We start from the raw sequence: 17,770 nt of genomic DNA on the forward strand, positions 1-17,770 counted from the left end.
ACAGGATTTTTCTCAGTGAGGGATACACATTGCCTGGATTTTGCACACCCGACAAATATTTGTAACTCCACAAAAATCACTTTCTCAGCTTGGGCTCTGTCAAATGCATCTCCCAGGAAAATCAGTTTTCCAGGCTTTAGATAAGTTCCTACCTCCATACGTGCCAATGACAGAGTTGGCCATGACCACAGTCTCTATTTGGTGGTACAGCTCCTATATTGCTCTGAACTGGATCAAATCCCCAAGCTTTTATTCTCTTTTTCCCCATTTTTTCAGTATTACTGACTTAATTTGATTTCACTTGACAAGGTGAAACTGTTTTGGATGGCTTTTTTTTTCATGTTTCTACCAGTAAGAGATTAATAGTTTTGAGGGCAGAGAGGACCGTTGGGATCATCAAGTTTTAGTTTTCTCATAGCACAGAGTCAAGGACTTCAAGCAATAATTTCTACTCAGAGCCTGTAAGTTTATTTTCACTGTGATACATCATTTGTGAGATAGAGGAGGGAATTAAATGTCTCAGGTAACAGAGACTTCACCATGAACATCTGGACCCACATCTGTTCCTTTGCAATCATTGGATACTTAACTGTACAATTTCTGTACAGTACAGACCTGTTCCTAAAGTGATATGAATTCTGTAAAAGTCAGTAGAATTATTCCAGGTTGACATTAGTGGAGCTGAAATTACTGATAATTGCCCTAAAAATGCCATTGCATAAAGATTTTGGTATAAATTGTTTGTGACGATACCTTACTCTCCTGATAATTCGAACATCGATAAATCAGAGATACCATGAAGTCATATGTTTATTTGACAAGGCACATTAATTTCAGCCTTTTACTGCAGGAAATATCGTTTATTGTCAGGAAATGCCTTTTCAAGCAATATTTATATCCCTGCTGTTTTCCGATACAGTCCTAGGGACAAATTTTCTTTTAGTACAACTGGATAAAATACCTTCGAAGTCAGTTGATGACTCCCCAGTTTATACTGGGAGGAGAATGAACACACGTGTACACATGCACAGTGTGCAGTAAATCTTGCAGCAGTCTGCATGTCAGCTTTATTTGGGACAATATTTTTCTGACCATTAAGTAAGGCAGCAAGCGTTGGTTGTTGTTGTTGTTATTAGATCCAGTTTGCCTGATTTTCTCTCTCTTTGAAAGTGTATGGTTTGGTTTGCATTTCCTGAAAAGTGTGTAGAACTCATTTATTTTCTTTTTTCATATTTTTAGCAATTAAATAGAATGTTTCTGTATTTATCACCTTGGGAAGAATAGCAGCAAGGCCATTAAAAAGAAAAGAGAAAAAAAAAAAAAGGACTGTAAATCACAGCAGCAGATTTAAAGCACCTCTATTTTGTCTTTGCTTTTACATGTAGAATGGCATTTATATTTATTTCATTTCAGTACAATAGGGCAGAACAAGACTCAGTGTCAGATCTCTCTGCTGACGTGATCGCAGCAGTCACACCACGTATAAAGGTTTTAGGGTGCTTATCCAGTAGACACGGTGCCCAGGAAATATGTTTGTCTACAGCATAGTGCCTAAGGTCCAGGAAACACAGGGAGCTGATAGGAGAAAGAAAGAGGAAAAAAAAATAAAAAGAAAAGAAAAGCCTGGCATTGAGCGAGCCGATATCAGGCGTAGCGGACTTGTCAACATGCATTTGGACAAGAGCCCAGACCGGGGACCATGCGTCAGTCACAGCCTACTGGGTGCCATTTCCCAGGATCCATGTCCCTCCCCGGAGCACAATGCTGCCCAGAAATGAGCATTTCTTGCTGTTTCTGCCTTTGGTAAGGAAAATGCCAACGTTTAACATTTCGGACAAAATGAACAGCAGCCAGTTCTCGAACAGCTCCTGTGCCAAGGGGAGACAGAGGGTGTGTGTGTTCAAGGGGCATGAGGGCTTGACATTACTCCCCTCAATAATGGTCCAAAATAACAACATTTAAAATAATGGCATCTGAAAGTCTGACAGTTATTCTGTTGCTATTGCCTGTATTAAAATAAGTCTTCCTTAAGGATCAAAACATTACCGCCTTGTTTGGGTGAAAGGACCCGTAGTATGTCAGACACTCTCTCAAAGCATGCTGCACTTTGAGGCAAACTTCCAAAATTTAAGCTTCAATCAGAGGAGCCCATTAGTTTGAGTTCTTCGTATTATACTGTGGAGAGATCCCAATTACCAAAAGAAACATAAAGTAGAGTGTGATTAAACTTCAAAATGCAATTTAGCAGAAGGTATTAGCTTGAACTCTGAACAATGAACACTTATGAAACACTTTCACTGCCTATTTAAGCCTATTGAATTGATAACAAGCTAAATTAACTTTGGCAGTCCATCTTTTTGCCAAGTTCTCCCACTTAAACCAATTTTAAGACTGAACCCTTGGAATAATGAATCAATGCTTTATTATGGGCAGTGTGTTGCCCAGTGTGGGAAAAGATCTCAGGCCAGCCAGGACCACACCATTAGAAATAATGTGCACTGCTCCTCCAGGGCCAGAGTTCAAACACGTAAAATGTTCTGGATCAATTCGAGAAAGACCACTGTGAAAGTGCCCTTTTCTTCTTCAGGGGAAGGCATTTGGCAAAGCACCCAGGGTTGGTGCAGAGAGCAGCAGTTGGTGGCTGCACGATGTTTGTCAGGGGAAAAAGTTCACATTTATTCAAAATAAAAAAAATAAATAAATCCAGGAGGGGCTGGCAATGTGTGTATATACATATATGTATATACATATATGCATACATTATATATATAAACACATTATATTGGAGTGTGTGTGTACATATATATATATGCGTATATATATACACACATGCCAAGATGGGTTGGTACCAGAGGAGTTTTTGCTGTTAACACTCTCTGCTCAGCAGCTGTGGTTTCTGGCCAGCCTTAGCCACTCTGAATTTTAAGGCCCAGATTCTGGTATTTTTATCCAGCTGCATATTCACAAATACTTTTTTTTTTTTTTTTTTTTAAACAAGTTCTCATCTTTGCTTCCAAATAGCCTACAGATTTCAGGGAATAAAGCTGTTTTATAGGTCCACCAGGAGGACAAGTCCTGTATTTAGCTACACAGGTGTAAGTTCAAACTACAGTGGTGTTCACTCTGACTGATGACAACACAATTGAAAATTCCCTTGGGAGCTGTGAACATCCAAATTAAGGACAGAATTTCATCTACCGGTACAGTCACCAGGAGCTGGGCAACAGGCTTGCATTATATCTGATCTCTCAGACTGCTGTATCTAACCTGTTTTGTCTGTGTTGCTCTCTGCACGCCTCTGCTAGTGGTTTTGGTTTTAATAAATGAGGTTCCTGTAAAGGCTGTGTCATCAAGAAAAAGAAAAGAAAAAAAAACAACACAGATGGAATTACATGGGAAATATGAGCAGGACTTTCTCATTCTGATGATGTTTTATGACTGAGTTTGCATCAGATTGTGACTGGCTTTTGCACAGGTGAATGGTGAGAGGAAGGGCTGGGAGGGGGAGATAAGGACTGAAAAGCTGGGCAAAAATCAGAGGCTAAGTTAGTCTGATGTGAAGTTGTTGTTGGAGAGATAGAGCTGGTGGTGTAAGATGGAGAGTGGGGATGCCCCCTCATATCACCAGGTTTAGATGTTTCTCTTTCCTGCTTTCATACCTATCCACCCTTGCTGATGAATTTGCAGCCCCTAAATTCTGTACAGTCTTCCTGTGCTGCAAACTCAAGGTAGGACTTCAGGCACTTCACATCAGCATCACAAATGCTGGTGACTGATAATGAAACATGCTTTTAAAGTGCCACATGAGTCCTGTCCCTAGTGCTGTGCTCTGATATTGCTTCTGGTTTTCCTGTGATTTCTCATTAAACTGAGCAGTAGCCACCCTGCTTTGCAGAAGTAATTCCTCAAATGGGGGCAGAGAGATTCCTGAACATGCGCGCTTAAAATTGACAGCTGTGTGGCAGCCCTCCTTTCTTCCTAGCAGAGTAAGTTTTATTAATCTTCCCCATCTCATATTAAGGAAGCAAGGGGATTTTCCTGATGTATTTGGTGTTTTTTCTTTGCATGCTGAACATGCAGAAAGATAAATCCACCGATTTTATTGGTGCTACAAGGATTTATATTTATTCATGAGAGGGGAACCAGGATCATAAATGATGGTAGCAAACCCCACCATTTGTTTCCCTGGATCGAGGCTATTTATTTCTCTCCCATTTTAGCCCCGACTGTTGAAGTCTTTTCAGACAGAGTGAATTCAGCATATCTGAGAGCTGTCAGCTTGACAGCTCTGCTGACTGTAGCCTCCTGTTGACTCTACACACGAAACAGGTGCTGCCCTGCCAGTAAGGCAAGCTCGCTGCTTTTCAGCAGCACTGCAATCTGCTCGCCTCTCCCCTTGTGCAGAGGTAGGATGCAAACAGTTCGTTTTTCACACTCGTTTACTCCTTGGCTTCTCTGCACAGGAAGGGTGCCAGTTACTCGATGCAAACTGTTGCCCAGAAAGGATGCCAATAGCTACCAGGCACAGCAATTTTGTGAAATCCATAGCTGTCTGCAAGGAGGAACATAAACACCAACAGTTACTTCCCAGAGTAAACAACCCTCTCGTAACTACATGTGTTTCTCCACTGAGCTGGGTTTGCTCTACATGAAAAACTCCTCAGGCTCCTATTATTGTATTTCATATCCCTGAACTGGCCATGGGAAGGTTTGCAGATTAAAATATGTTCTTGACTATTTGAGGACTAATTGTAGCTGTGCTGAATGGCATTTCTTGAGCAGGCTGTGTCATAGTGTTGGTCATCTCCAAATGGCTAAAGCAGAGATGCCTCTGCTGCCAGCATCCTTGACTGCGAGTGGTTCTTCCTGCAATGAGCAATGTCCAAAACTCATCTTCAGGGTGCCAGAGGGATGCATGAGCCTGGTGGGGAGTGGAGAAGACACATAAGATTGTTGTTTCCCATTGCACCATGGACTGAGTAAAGGGCAGTTCGTATTTGCACTGTCCCAGCAGCGTTAGGCGATACCCTGACCACCTCATAAAATAAGTTGAATTAACTTCATCCTGCACCTCCTTCATCTGTGCCCGCTGGATCAGCAGTGACATTTGCAAGTGGGGAGTGCTCTAGCCCAGTCCCCAGTCCTTACCTCCCCCGCTTGCAGGGAGAGGAAGCTTCCTGCTATCAAAGGCTTTGCACGTCTTCTTTCCCATGACAGCCGTGCCTGGGGAATCAGGGAACAAATGCTCCGAGCTGGGGTCATGATCTAGGTAGTGAGTGAAGTGTCAGGAGAGCCCATCCGAGCAGATCCCCATGTGAGAGACAGGCCTGGGGATCATCTTTCTAAATTTGTTTGCACAGGATGGAAAAAAATGATATTTCCATGGGGAAGGAATAAAGCGAATCCACGTCGATGACAGGTATTTGTCCTGGTTTGCCAGCAGCAAGTCTTCTTTCCAGAGGAACGGCATTTGCACTAATCCCCATCTGAGCCTGAAACAATTAGCTGATCCGTGCTTTTCAGAGGCAGGACGTGGTGTGGAGCCTGTGTATTTACTTGTGCCAGCCAACAAGTATGTGGGTCCGTGCACACGCACACTTGGGATGTCACCCAGATCGTGCTCTGTTTTCAATCCGGTTGCTGTTTTTGTGGTGCCGCAGCTGACCTGCAGCGTGCGAGGGGACAGCGCTTGGTCCAGCCTCCTACACAGGATAAACCCTCCTACGGTGCTGGCAGAGCACCTCTTTTTAGGGCCCAGAGCCGAGCAGGGGTGAGCAAACTTATGGTTTATCCTCTAAAAGAGCTAACGCCTGTCCCAGGCTCCCAGCCGGCCATTTATAGGCACAAAGTTTTCGTACTGCTGAACGGTTTTACTTTATAAATAGTGAAAACAAGCGAATCAATAAATATTACCATAATGTGTATTGCCTTGGCAACATGGCACTTGATACAAAAATTAAAAACAAATTATATAAACCACCCACGGTGGGGAGCTTTACAGGAGATAAACCTGCTGCCATTGCTGCCAGAAGAGCAAATCATCTGGAAGCAGAGCAGAAGCAAACAGCCCAAAGTTAAACAAAACCCCAGCGAATGCACCCTGCCCCAGGCAGATTCCTGCTGACCCTTGGGCTCTGTGTGCTTGAACTGAGACCCTTCCATCCCATGGCAGCAGCTCACCAGGGCTGGCATCAGTCATTTGCAAAAACCCAGTTAATTCCCTAACCCTAGTGGATAATTTGCCAGGATATACTCCATCAGTACTAATTAATATTAACTTGTCAGATGCTTGCTACAAGTGTGATTTCTGGGAAGTAGCTGGGGCCATGTTTCCTGGAGTTTAGTCTCTAGGAAATTGTTCCTAAAATCTTGGTGCCACGGAGAAGGTTTAGCCAGTAGAGAAACGGTGTAAGCTTTGCATCTGACGCTAGCTTAATTATTCAGTGCAATAATTTGCTTAACAACTTGAATATTCGTCAGATCAACTGAGTTACACAGTCTGTTCTCGTACACGGCTTTGTTTCTAATGAATCTGAGTGCACAACCCTTCTGCATAAGTGAACTCGAGATGTCACCCGGGATTGCCTTGCACTTTTAACATGACACGATTGTTCCTGTTGTTTTAGTGCTATAACTGATACCCTGCCATTAAGATTACGTGGTACTAAGTTGTATGCACATTGCATAAAGGAAAAAAAAACACACAACTTTTTTATGGCTGAGCGCCTTATTGAGTATTCTCTGCTTTCCATGCTAGCATCTCTCCTGAATATTACAATATTTCCAAAGATGCTCTTTAAAAAGTGCTACTTTTTGGCAGGGGCTCAGTGATTATGGAACACTCTCCGGCTTGTGAAGATCGGTGCTAAACTGTGCCTAGAAATCGCATGCAATACATTCTCATGCAGAGGGTACAGGCTTGCACATGCATACTTTAATTTATTAAAGCTAGATTATATTTTAGACCACATGCCCTCTGAAGCAGGAAACAAGTAATTTGATTTTGAATTAATTTGCTAGAAACGCAGAACAACATTTGAAAGGATTGGTACAAACCTGACAGTCCAAAAGTATTTATACAGAGAGAGCAATTTGCTTAACCAACTGCTTCCTTTGTGTCATCTGTTCTCTCAGATAGTTATATTTGGAATAAAGTGTTTTTCTGCTGCTGGTACCTCTTGAGGGACTTCCTGTGGTGATGTGGCTTTAGAACTGAGGCAGGTAGGCTGCGGCTCCCTGGGGAAGGGAAACTCACTTTAATACTTGAATAACGTCGAATGTCACTCAAGCCGAAGGAAAAAAAAAGGTGGACAAGTGAAAGATAAATAGGTTTAAATAATTACTGTTGAAATCCTGTTATGCTTGTAATTTTTTTCTCAGCATGGAAGTCCTTCTGTAAGCAATTCAGCATAACCCTTTGAAATCAGCTTGAGTTTTATTAATATTTTAGTAGCAGCATTAGTAATGGCATGAACGATGGTAGTGCTGTGATGAGCTGTGGAGTTTTCAGAGCAACCCCTCTTGCAGGTGAATCAATAAAACTGAACTGATTTACACCAGCAGTGAACCTGGGCTCCAGATGCAGGGGCCAACCGTGCAAGCATGCTCTCCTCTGCCATTAGTCCTGGCAGCACTTCTGGAGAGCTCAGAGGCAATAAGCATCGCCCCAGGATGGCGTGGCTGGATTTAACGGCACCACTTGTACCGGCAGGCACTGGGGCCAGTCAGATGTGTTTGCAGGAAAAAATGCTGGTCTGATTCCGCAGCGCATCCTCTTTTAGTGCAGTACTTAAGGATGTGCTCTCCTTTCAACCTGCGGTTAAGTCCCGCTGATATCAGTGGGTGCAAAGTAGTCTGCAGTGCTTTGCTGAACAGGCGCCGCACACATTCCTGTGTTTACCTGCAGTTTTTTTTACATCTACTTTTAGATACCTTTTATCTCTTCCTGTGAACTTGGCGTTTTCCTTCCCTTCCATGTGTAGCTTGTCTTCTCAGGGTGAGTTTTTTTCACATCGTTTCAAGCAGCCCCGTGGCAGGGCTCTGGGTGTTGCACTGGTGCCTTTCTCCATCTGTGATGCTGAATATCGCTCAGTCACCTGGCTTCAGAGTACACCCCTCAAGTTGCAAAAAAACAAACAAACAACAAAAAAAAAAAAAAACAAAGCACAACCCCTTGTTTGAACTACAAGCCCTCCTCTGTGCCTCTGGTCCTTGGAAGAACCTATGTCACCAAACTGGATGGAAAGTGGAGAACACAAGGAAATTTCCTCCCACAACAACAGCTCAAAAATAATAAGCTCGTCTATCTGTAATTTCCGATTTTACAGACAGATATCTTGACACATATAGTTGCTAAACCTGAAAAATTACAGCATAAGCTTGTGTAATCTTGTTGCTTGCCATTTTTCCTTAAGATGTCATCCCCTGACAAGTATAGTTCAGGCTATTTTCTCTTCTAGCTGGGGAGTTCTCCATAAGAAATAAGCATGCTATCAAAGAAAAAGAAAATAAACCCATCTAGGATTATTTCCAGCAGGAAAAGCAGCTGCAGCTGAGGGGGCAGCGATGTCAAAGCCCAGGCGCCCGGAGTCAGAACTCTGAGATTTGTGAAGAGTTAAGTGAGTTGCACATGGATAAGCAGTTGAAGGCTGAGCCACCACCTCCAGTAGGGCAAAAAGAGGTAACAGAAACCACTTTCCTACCTGATACTGCATGCAATTCATCACACAAGCTCCATAGTGCATGCCACCAATTTTTGTGGGGGGTTGGGGCTTGGAAAATATATATTTGTCAATTGTCAGGGAAGCAGAAGCACAGTAGGTATTACAGTCTTACTAAAGGATTGTGTTGTTATAAAAATCATTGAAAAGCTTGGAAAATGTGCATTACAAATTAAGATGGGATTTTCTGAGGCTTTGGAAAAAAAAATCGGTAATGTTACTGTCTTATTTTAGGAGAAAATGCGTGTGTGTTTAGCCCTTGAAAACTAGCTCCAAGAATGGCATCTGCTGACTTGGCAGATCTGTACCTGGAGTTCACTGGAGGGCACCTGTTCTGTGTAGCAGATTACCATTTCTTTTCCTGTTAGCACTATAGACCCAAGAGAGGTTCAAGAATTTAAGTAGCTGACATGAAATTACTAATTATACAGTAAGCCTCGAAATCATTCAGTTATTATTGGCCAAACTGTGGATAGCTCTTTTTTTTTTCTCAATGTGAAGACTACATTGACGTTTATTTTCAATTTCTAGGATTATGTTGTCTTTATAAACATTAATATCCCACTTGATGACTTGTTGAGATTTTTGTCTCCATTCAGATTTAGTATTTATTGATAGAACATTGCATTTATTATTGAAGAGTGATCTTTGAAATCAGAAACTGGAGGTTTTGAGCCATGTCCTGGGAATTTGGGGAACTCCATAGTAGCTTGAGACTGGAACCAGTGGTAGTCTGGGGAGTTTGAATTAATGAAAGGGAAAGAATGACTTAATATCAACATCACTCCTTTCCTAGTTCTTCTATAAAACTGCCAATGAACTTGTGCCCAGCAGGAGCAATCCCATGCAGAAATTTTGACAGGTCAATGGAAACAAGGCTGCTGCAGAGCCAGAGCTCACCTTATCCAGGCCTGCTGATTCTTAGTGTCACATGGGGTGGAATTTACTGAACTAAATGTGGACATCTGCATCTAGACTTGTCATCTGAGACCCCTTCTGTAGTCAACAAAGATCGGGAGCAAATATAGTTAGGTAAAAGTGTTTCATCTTCTCCTGAAATCAACGTTTAAATTAGGTCAGATGAATCATATTTTAAAGCACCTGTTTCTCTCCAGTGACTATAAAGGGAGCCCAGGGTAACTAGCGGAGCTGTGGCGATCTACACTTAGGTGAGCTAAACTCCACTGATAACCACCCAAAATTCTCTAGCCGTGAAGCAGTTCTGTCAGGGGCAATCCTCACCAGAATAGTTCTTGGCATACTGAGCTTTCATCTTCAGAAAGAAAAGGTCCAGTACTTTAGAGGAAGGAAACTTCAAGCATCTCATATTCCAATCTCAGGGAAAAAATAAATAAATAAATAAATATTTACCCAAAAGAAACATTAGATTTTAAACTAATGAGCTGAATTACAACAAGTAGGAATCAGAAGACCATCTCAGGAGTTTTTTCTCACAGGGGATTTGGTATCCTTCATGTTTAACCACATTTGTAAGATATAAAAACCCTGTTATATTAGCATGAAGGCCTGAGAACTATGTCCTTTCTTAGTGTTATAATGAAATGTCATGATAAGACAGGAACATTCTAGCTCTGATATATTCAGCAACATCATGATAAAGAAATAATCCCCATTTCCTCCCTCGACTTTCAAAAGGTCCTGGAACACAAATGTCACCTTTCTATAGTAGACTATAATTGATTCTATTTGTGGCTTCTTAAAGAGAGGTGGAGGAATATGGCAATAATCCAGGGATGACTTGAAATCAAACGGAAGTTCACATGAGGCTATGAATACCAACATGAAAGAGCAAAGCCCAAAGGATGCTATTTTTGAAGGGTAAATCTTGTGTGGACATCACATACTTACAGTCCTTCTGTTCAGAAGTAATCTTTCTGCCGACACAAAAGGGCATGATAATCTTTTTGATGAATGCCCAAGAACCCGGGACTAGCCAAATAAAGCCAGCAACTGCAAGGAAGTAACTTAACGGATTTGGTACGCCCAAGAGACAGGGCTTTGAGTTATTCAGTCGCTCACAGGAAGCACTGAATGTGTTCTGAATAAAACACTGTTGATGGCAGTAAAGGATACATTATATGATTAAAAATTCATCCCATATAAATCAACAGGAAGACACCATAGAAATAAAATCGTTGATGTCACAGGTGGATAAGACCTCAGAGAACATACCCGTTAATTTCTTTGCCAAAACATCGCCCCGTAAAATATTTTGTACAGCCTTGTGGAATCTACCTTTAAACATATCAGGCAACTTAGACTTCTTCATTTATCAAAGAAACAGTTTACTCAGCTAGAAAAAAAATTCTCATGCTTGGGTGTATTGCCTTGATAATCATCCTATTTTTTTTTTCCTTTTGAAATAGATTTTTATTACTCTCTTTTATCTGGCATTCTCTTTTTATGAATTAATATCACTTAATTTAATAGACTGTTATTAGCTTCCTTTTGCATTTTGTTTACTCCCTAAAGTCACATGCCATTGTTCCTCCTTTTACCTTTTTCTTTTTTCTTTTTTTTTTTTCAACTCCCTCATTTTTTCCTCTTTGGAGTTGTTTTACCAAGAACTAAACACAGTACTCCAAATGAAATATCCACAGAACTATAAAGAGAAGTAGTATCTCAGTATATAGACACAATACTTTCATATAGGATTTCTGCATCTTTATATTCCACTACAAAATCATGTCTAATTTTTTAAATATTACCCCAGGTGACTTGTGGTTACAAATTTTCATGATTCCCATTGAATTTTTTCCTGAACTATTTCCTTTGTAGTGTTTTGAGTCAATTCTCATTTTGCTATATTCTCTCCATGTTTCACTTCTCACTTCATTTCTCCTTGGTTTCAATACTCTCTTCAATTTAATGTTATCTGCCAATATAAGAATTATATTGGTCAGTATATCTTCTGTATCTTTAGTGAAGATAATGCTGACTCTAAGCCCTACATGTATCTTCCTCTGAAGACAAAGTTTTTGTTACGTTTGGGTCCTTAGGATGGCTTTTCTCCATACAGCAATGGGTGAATCAGAGCCAATTACACAATATTTCAAAAGTAGGCTTTTCTATAATAGAAATATAGGTATTTTATTAAGATTTATGTATCATCTGTCAGTTTGCTGGATTAAGGCTGTGATCTTCAAAGGGAAGGGAGAGAGGGAGAAAGATAAGAGAGTTAAACCTTCAGCAAACATCAACTTTCAATGAGATTTCAGCTTCTCACTGCTGCAGGCTTCTTAAAAAAAATAATAAAAAAAAAGCAGCATTCAGATCAATTTAGCACTATTAGAGACACAAGTGGTGTCTGACACAAGAGACACAAGCCCTGTCCAGCTACTTAAGACAGAGCAGACCACTCAGAAACGCATTAAAAACTATCCTCTGCAGCATGAATTTACTCTCAAGTGGGAGGTCTTCCAAAGAGGCTCCTGATGTTGTCTCTGCCTGGCATATCTCCTCCACTCACTTATTCCAAGAAAGAAAGAGGACATTCTGTATTCGTCCTCTTCGTCTTTTGGCCTCCTTATTCCCTGTTTGTGCACAGCACCCGTGGCAGACAGGAGAGCTGCCTCAATGTCTTTATGTCTCCATGACTTTTCGCTCAGCTGGCCTCCAAGAAAGTACTCTCCTTTTCTCCACTGTTTGTTTAATTAGCTTTAATCATGAGCTACAGCAAGAGTTTAGTGATCTGTGGTTCCCATGATTATTCCCTTTTCCTCTTCTCTATACTCAGTATTGTGTTTACTTATTGCTGCTCTCCTGGGCTCTTTCCAGTTTTCCATGAGCATTATTGATTGCTAATGGCATGTTACCTTAGTGTTTCAGATCCCTGTATGCCCTACAATGTGCGTTGGCTGGATCTGCTGATTTGCATTTGTTTCAGGTTTTCTAGATATTTCTCTGCTTACATTTCCACTAGTTCTAACAAGCTCTCACTCCCTTTTTATTGATCGCCTTGTTGGATTCTTTTAAAAAGGGTTTATTTTCTGAGGCAACTGAATTTTGATTAGTCACATCTCCCTCATCAATTGCTATTATGTCTCTTGCTCTTTTCTTTCCATTACCGAGTTCATGAAAACATTAATCCTTTTAACCTTTATGGCAAAGAGTAACCTTTGCTTCTTTTCCTACAAGCTTTCCTAATCTTTCCCTCCTCTGTTGTATGTATGGTTCATTCTTTTTCTAGTCCGTATTCAGACCCTCAGAGCTTTGTCTAGTGTTTTCTGTATCCATGTTCGCTCCCTCTTCTTCTTCCTTGAAGGCTTTTCAAAAGAAATCCTGTCTGTTTTGCCTTGCATGTTCCCTATCTCCCTTTGACACTGATGGATTCTAATATTTTCTGAAAACTCCTCCTGATAAATAACTCTTGAGCATTCTTGATTCTTTAAGATGTTTTCCCTGTGGTCTAATATAATTGCACTGTGTTCTGCAATTGTGTTCTCTGAATTTCGTAACCTGTCTCTGCTAAATACAGCACTCTCATTGACAATGCTATCAAGCTGACGTTGTTCTCACAGTTTTCTTTGATTTCTCTCTGTTGGTAAGAATTATATCCAACGAGGCTTCTTTTCTCATTGGACCTCCTATTTTCTACATCCTGCAGCTGTATATGATTTAGGATTATTTCAGTGATGCGTGTTTTGACGTCTTCATAACAGAACAAATAATGACTAAATGCATTCCCTAATGAACAGTATTAGAAAGTTCTGATTGTGCAAAAAACTTGGTACAACATCTTTTCCACCATCATATACTGTTTGTAGGCTGTAGAAAATAGGCTATTCTCTGTATGACAGCTGCATTCTGAATATGGATTTTTTAGAAGCTTTATCCATGCCGTTGGCCTGCTCTTTCTGTTCTGACTCTCTTTTTAAATGGTCTCTTCTCAATTGTTTGCAGTCCTTCTGAGTAGAGCATTAAAAACCCTAGCCAAGACTATGACCTTTGGGATGCTGCAGCTAATTGCAAAGAAGTAGCTTCCATCCCCTCTTACAAGCGTTGCTGGAATGTTCAGTCTTGCCTGTTTTACCCCAGGTTCAGCATTTCTCTGAATTCAGCTATAAATTTTGCATTGCCTGTGTATGCTGGAAAACAGAGGGTCCATTTTCACATTAATAATAAATATATGAAGCTGTACCTATTCTCTAACTCCATCTTCATGAAAATAATAATTTATGTGTACATGCCATCTTTCATATAACTATCTCACAGGTTGTTTAAAAGCATGGGTAAGTATTATTGTCCTCATTTTCTAAATGGAGAGAATAGTATTGCAAGATAAAGCACAAAAAAGTTTCAGTAGGTGCTCAGGAATGAGAATAAGAGAGTTTGCAGATAAGCTACCTGTCCTGACTCTTGTTTCTGGCCATTTTGTATTGACATGATCCGTAGGAGATCCCAGCTTTGATGATGCCTGGTTGTGCCAGATATCTCTCCTACACAGTCAGAAACAAATGTAGGGCTGCATAAATATTATACCTCCCACTATAATGGCCAAACTAAAGAATCAAGAAAAATATAGTTTTGGATTCACACAAAATAAATATGTTTTATTTTGAATACTGATATAAAATTTTGAAGGCAAATCTTTTAAAGAAAATGTTTTATGTCAAAAGAAAGCCTAGACCTGAAATGAAATTTCTATTTCATATTTGGGCGGCTTATGTAATGGTGAGAGAAGGACTTCTGCTCATCTCAAAGAAACTGGTGCAGCAGGGAACAGGACATGGTCCTAACCACCAAGGTGCAGTTTTTATGCACCAGCTGTGGGTGAGGAGCCTCAGGAATGAGGTTTCAGAGACAAGAACCCAACAGAAGCCTTTCAATTCATCCTTCAGCATTTCAGGAGCTAGATTCTACTTATGGTTTTCCCATATGAATTCATCAAATATGAGGGAAGGACATACAAACCTTAAAATCCTGAGTGATTCAGTTGTTCCAAGCTTCCACCTACCACTAATATTCAGTGGCTGTTCCCTATGTTTCTTAGGTTGTTCCTTTTTATTTATTTATTTTTTTTAAGATTTTTTTATTATTTTTTTGGTTGGTGGTGGGTCAACCATTAGTTCACCACGGCATAGGTAGAGCTGTCACTCGAGGAGTGGGCACCGTGTGAAGTGCATGGCAATCTTGCTGTCGTGTCTGCTTTGGCTGGGATATTGGTTAGTGGAATAAAAACTCAGCTACTTCCTTCGGGGCGATTGATCAATTTGTTTTCCTCATCTTTGCTCTTGTTGACAACAAGCTTGATGAAATCAGTCTTTCTGAAGGCAGCACAGTGGATTTGACAAATCCCGCAGAACTGCTGGAGCAGATCCCTGAGTTTGCTGAGGAGCTGATGGAGCCTGAAGATTGCTTCCCCGAAGGTAAGGGCCTGCATATTTCACTGCAATGCTGAGGAGAGAAACCTCCTGTCCTCTTATCAAACATGCCTCCACATTCACACCAAGTTGCTCTGGCTGCTTGCAATAGTATTTCACTGGATGCACTTCATTTCTTAGATACAGTAATGCTCTAGAATCACTTGTTAACATTAGTCTCTGGATTTCCAAGGCAAGATAAGCCAGATGCATGCTCAAAATTCTTGTGTAGCTTCTAACATAATGGGTTTATTTTAACCACAATTTGTGCTATACAGTTATTTTAAAAAATAATAATAATAAGGTTGATATATCTGATTTGGCCAATGACGATTTTTGTCTTCCAAAATATATGCATAATCAGACTTGGTAGAGAACTAATGAGTTCAGGATGTTTCTATAGCTTAGGTGTATATAGGCAATTAATATAAACTGTCTGCAGTGCTCACAAGTCCCAGGGACTCTATTCCATTTATTTTAAAAGGCATGAAGATAAGCATGTCCAGTAACATTAATTTGACCCGAGATGTGCTATGCATGGGGCATTTTACTTAATTATTTCAGATAACAACTCATATTTAGATAACTATTTTAATAACCCAATAAGCCAGTTCTTTATTCAATTTTGACACCATGCTACCCCAAAATGGATTTGAAACCCAGCTGTACAAAAAGATCTATCTTAGCTATATTTGAAAGGAAAATAACATTCTAAGTTTTTTCTTCTGAGTGAGCTCTATTCAAAATATTATCTCAGTAAGATTCCTCATTTTCCTTTAAATCTGGGTTAGGAAAAATAGGGTTAGCTGAATGTTAGCATATTCCCTTGAAAATTCAAGGATTATTATAAATAAAAACAGAGCTGCTCAGATGGGATCAGACAGAAATGATTTACTGGGTATATGAATGCCCCTGAAGTCAGCAAAAATGTGCAGCTCTATATGTGTGAGAAAGATGATTGAATGAGGTAAGGGAGCCCTGCAGGGCTTACAAATGTCCCTAGGATCTAAACATTTTTTTGGCAGCTTTGCTTAAAAGCAGTAGCCAAAAATTAATGCAGTTGACTGAAGAAAGCATGGTACAGTGCTGTAACTGTTCTGGCCGAGACAATAATATTTATAAACTAGATCTGGTGTTTTCATTCTTTCATAATATATATCTTAATGAGACCAGTGAGGAGCAATCTATGTTGTGCACTGCAAAGTGAGAAATTATACTATATAATTGCACAAACAAGCCTGTATTATAAGACCAGTGCCAGTCAAATGCCAGACAGTTTACAAATGATGAAACCGTGGCTGGACAGGATCACCTTCCATTTTTTAAAACAAAAAAGGCTTGGATCATTCAGCCCATCACTTCATTCAGTATACAGCCCTGGGTCATTCCCAGCACAGCTGCATTCTGTAATTTTCTCTTTCTTCAAATGACCAGAACTGCCTGAATCCCCATCATGCAGACCCACACCAATACCCGGACGTTTTTTTGGAAGCCAATGTCAATGGGACATGGGGTAGCAGTGGCAAGAGGTGGATCATTGGAAGCATTAACCTAATTTTGAAGCCCACCTGTCATCCTGACCACAGATAAATGTAGAAATGGAGCCTTGGGATGAATCCCAGGCTTACCCTTGATCACATCCATCCTTCTGGCTCCTGATCCCTTCCCCATGAGCACAACATCACTGCTGCTGCCTTTTATTCCTCTCCTCTTCTAATTCCTCACCAGCCCCTGCTGAAATCAGGGTGCCCTCCTCTTTTCCCAGGCTATGGCCAGCTGAGCCTTGAGCACTAAATGGGAATTGAAGCAGAAGCTGCTCCCAGCCCTTGATCCTGTGCATGGTGGCTGGGGGCAATGGGGAAGCTGTTGCAGGCAATGGCATCCCCAGTACATCTGCTCTGCTTTCCAGGCAAAACGCGTCCATGTGGATTTTTCAGAGGCTACTGTGTAGGCTAAATGGAATTGTATTGCTCATGGATTTGGCAAAAATGCGTAAACTTGGCACGTAAGTGTTCCCTCATTGAACTTCAAGTCAGAGAGCCATAAACTGAAAGTCCAAATTACTTTTATTGCAATGACGTTAGAACTTGTTTGTATTTATGGAGAAAACCACAGTATTCTCCCATAATCTTTGTTTATTAAATGCCATCCAATATTTTCTCTCAAAGTTAGCATTACAATTAAGCCTCTTGCAGCTATCACTTCAGTCTGGTTAAAAACAAAATGAAGCAAAGCAAAACAAAACCCATCTACTTAGCTAAGATATGACAAGGTTATAAAGTACTAAAATGGAATTATTGAAGGGCAAGCACTGGGCTATTTTATCTAGTGTTGCCTTTGTCATCTTTTAATAAAGAGATACAATATTTGGAATATTTGGAAGAATGGCCAGCTAATATTTGTGAAAGAATATTAGGTGAGATGAAGAGAGGTGAGAGAGAGTGTTAAGTTCTTACCTTGTTAGCTCACCAGCTATCTAAATGCAAACTATGACATTTCTAAACACATTCAGCATAGGTTGTGTCCTGGACAAATATGTTCCAGATTCAGCCCCCTTTTTCAGATAACAAAGGCACAAAGATAATACATGTTCTGGAAATAGTTGCTGAAAGTTTGCTGAGGTCAGAGTTTTCCCGGAGTTGGGTGACCCAGATTAGCCATAGGTCG

The 17,770-nt window shown here is 40.5% G+C and overlaps 1 protein-coding gene across 5 annotated transcripts in view; it reads left to right on the forward strand.

The window, feature by feature from the left end:
* Positions 1-17,770, forward strand: part of LOC309874737 (sodium channel protein type 5 subunit alpha-like) — a 206,962-nt gene that overhangs the window by 141,844 nt on the left and 47,348 nt on the right. For 2 of the 5 annotated variants that reach the window (XM_082753223.1, XM_082753222.1), the window contains 2 exons: positions 8,534-8,680; positions 14,989-15,109. In XM_082753223.1, the coding sequence (XP_082609349.1) occupies positions 8,534-8,680; positions 14,989-15,109 (268 nt within the window). The remainder of the gene's footprint in view (positions 1-8,533; positions 8,681-14,988; positions 15,110-17,770) is intronic. The other 3 variants (XM_082753226.1, XM_082753224.1, XM_082753225.1) reach the window with 2 other exon arrangements.

The sequence above is a fragment of the Aythya marila genome (genome assembly GCF_965140915.1).
Source record: "Aythya marila genome assembly, chromosome: 2".
NCBI classification, from domain to species: Eukaryota; Metazoa; Chordata; class Aves; order Anseriformes; family Anatidae; genus Aythya; species Aythya marila.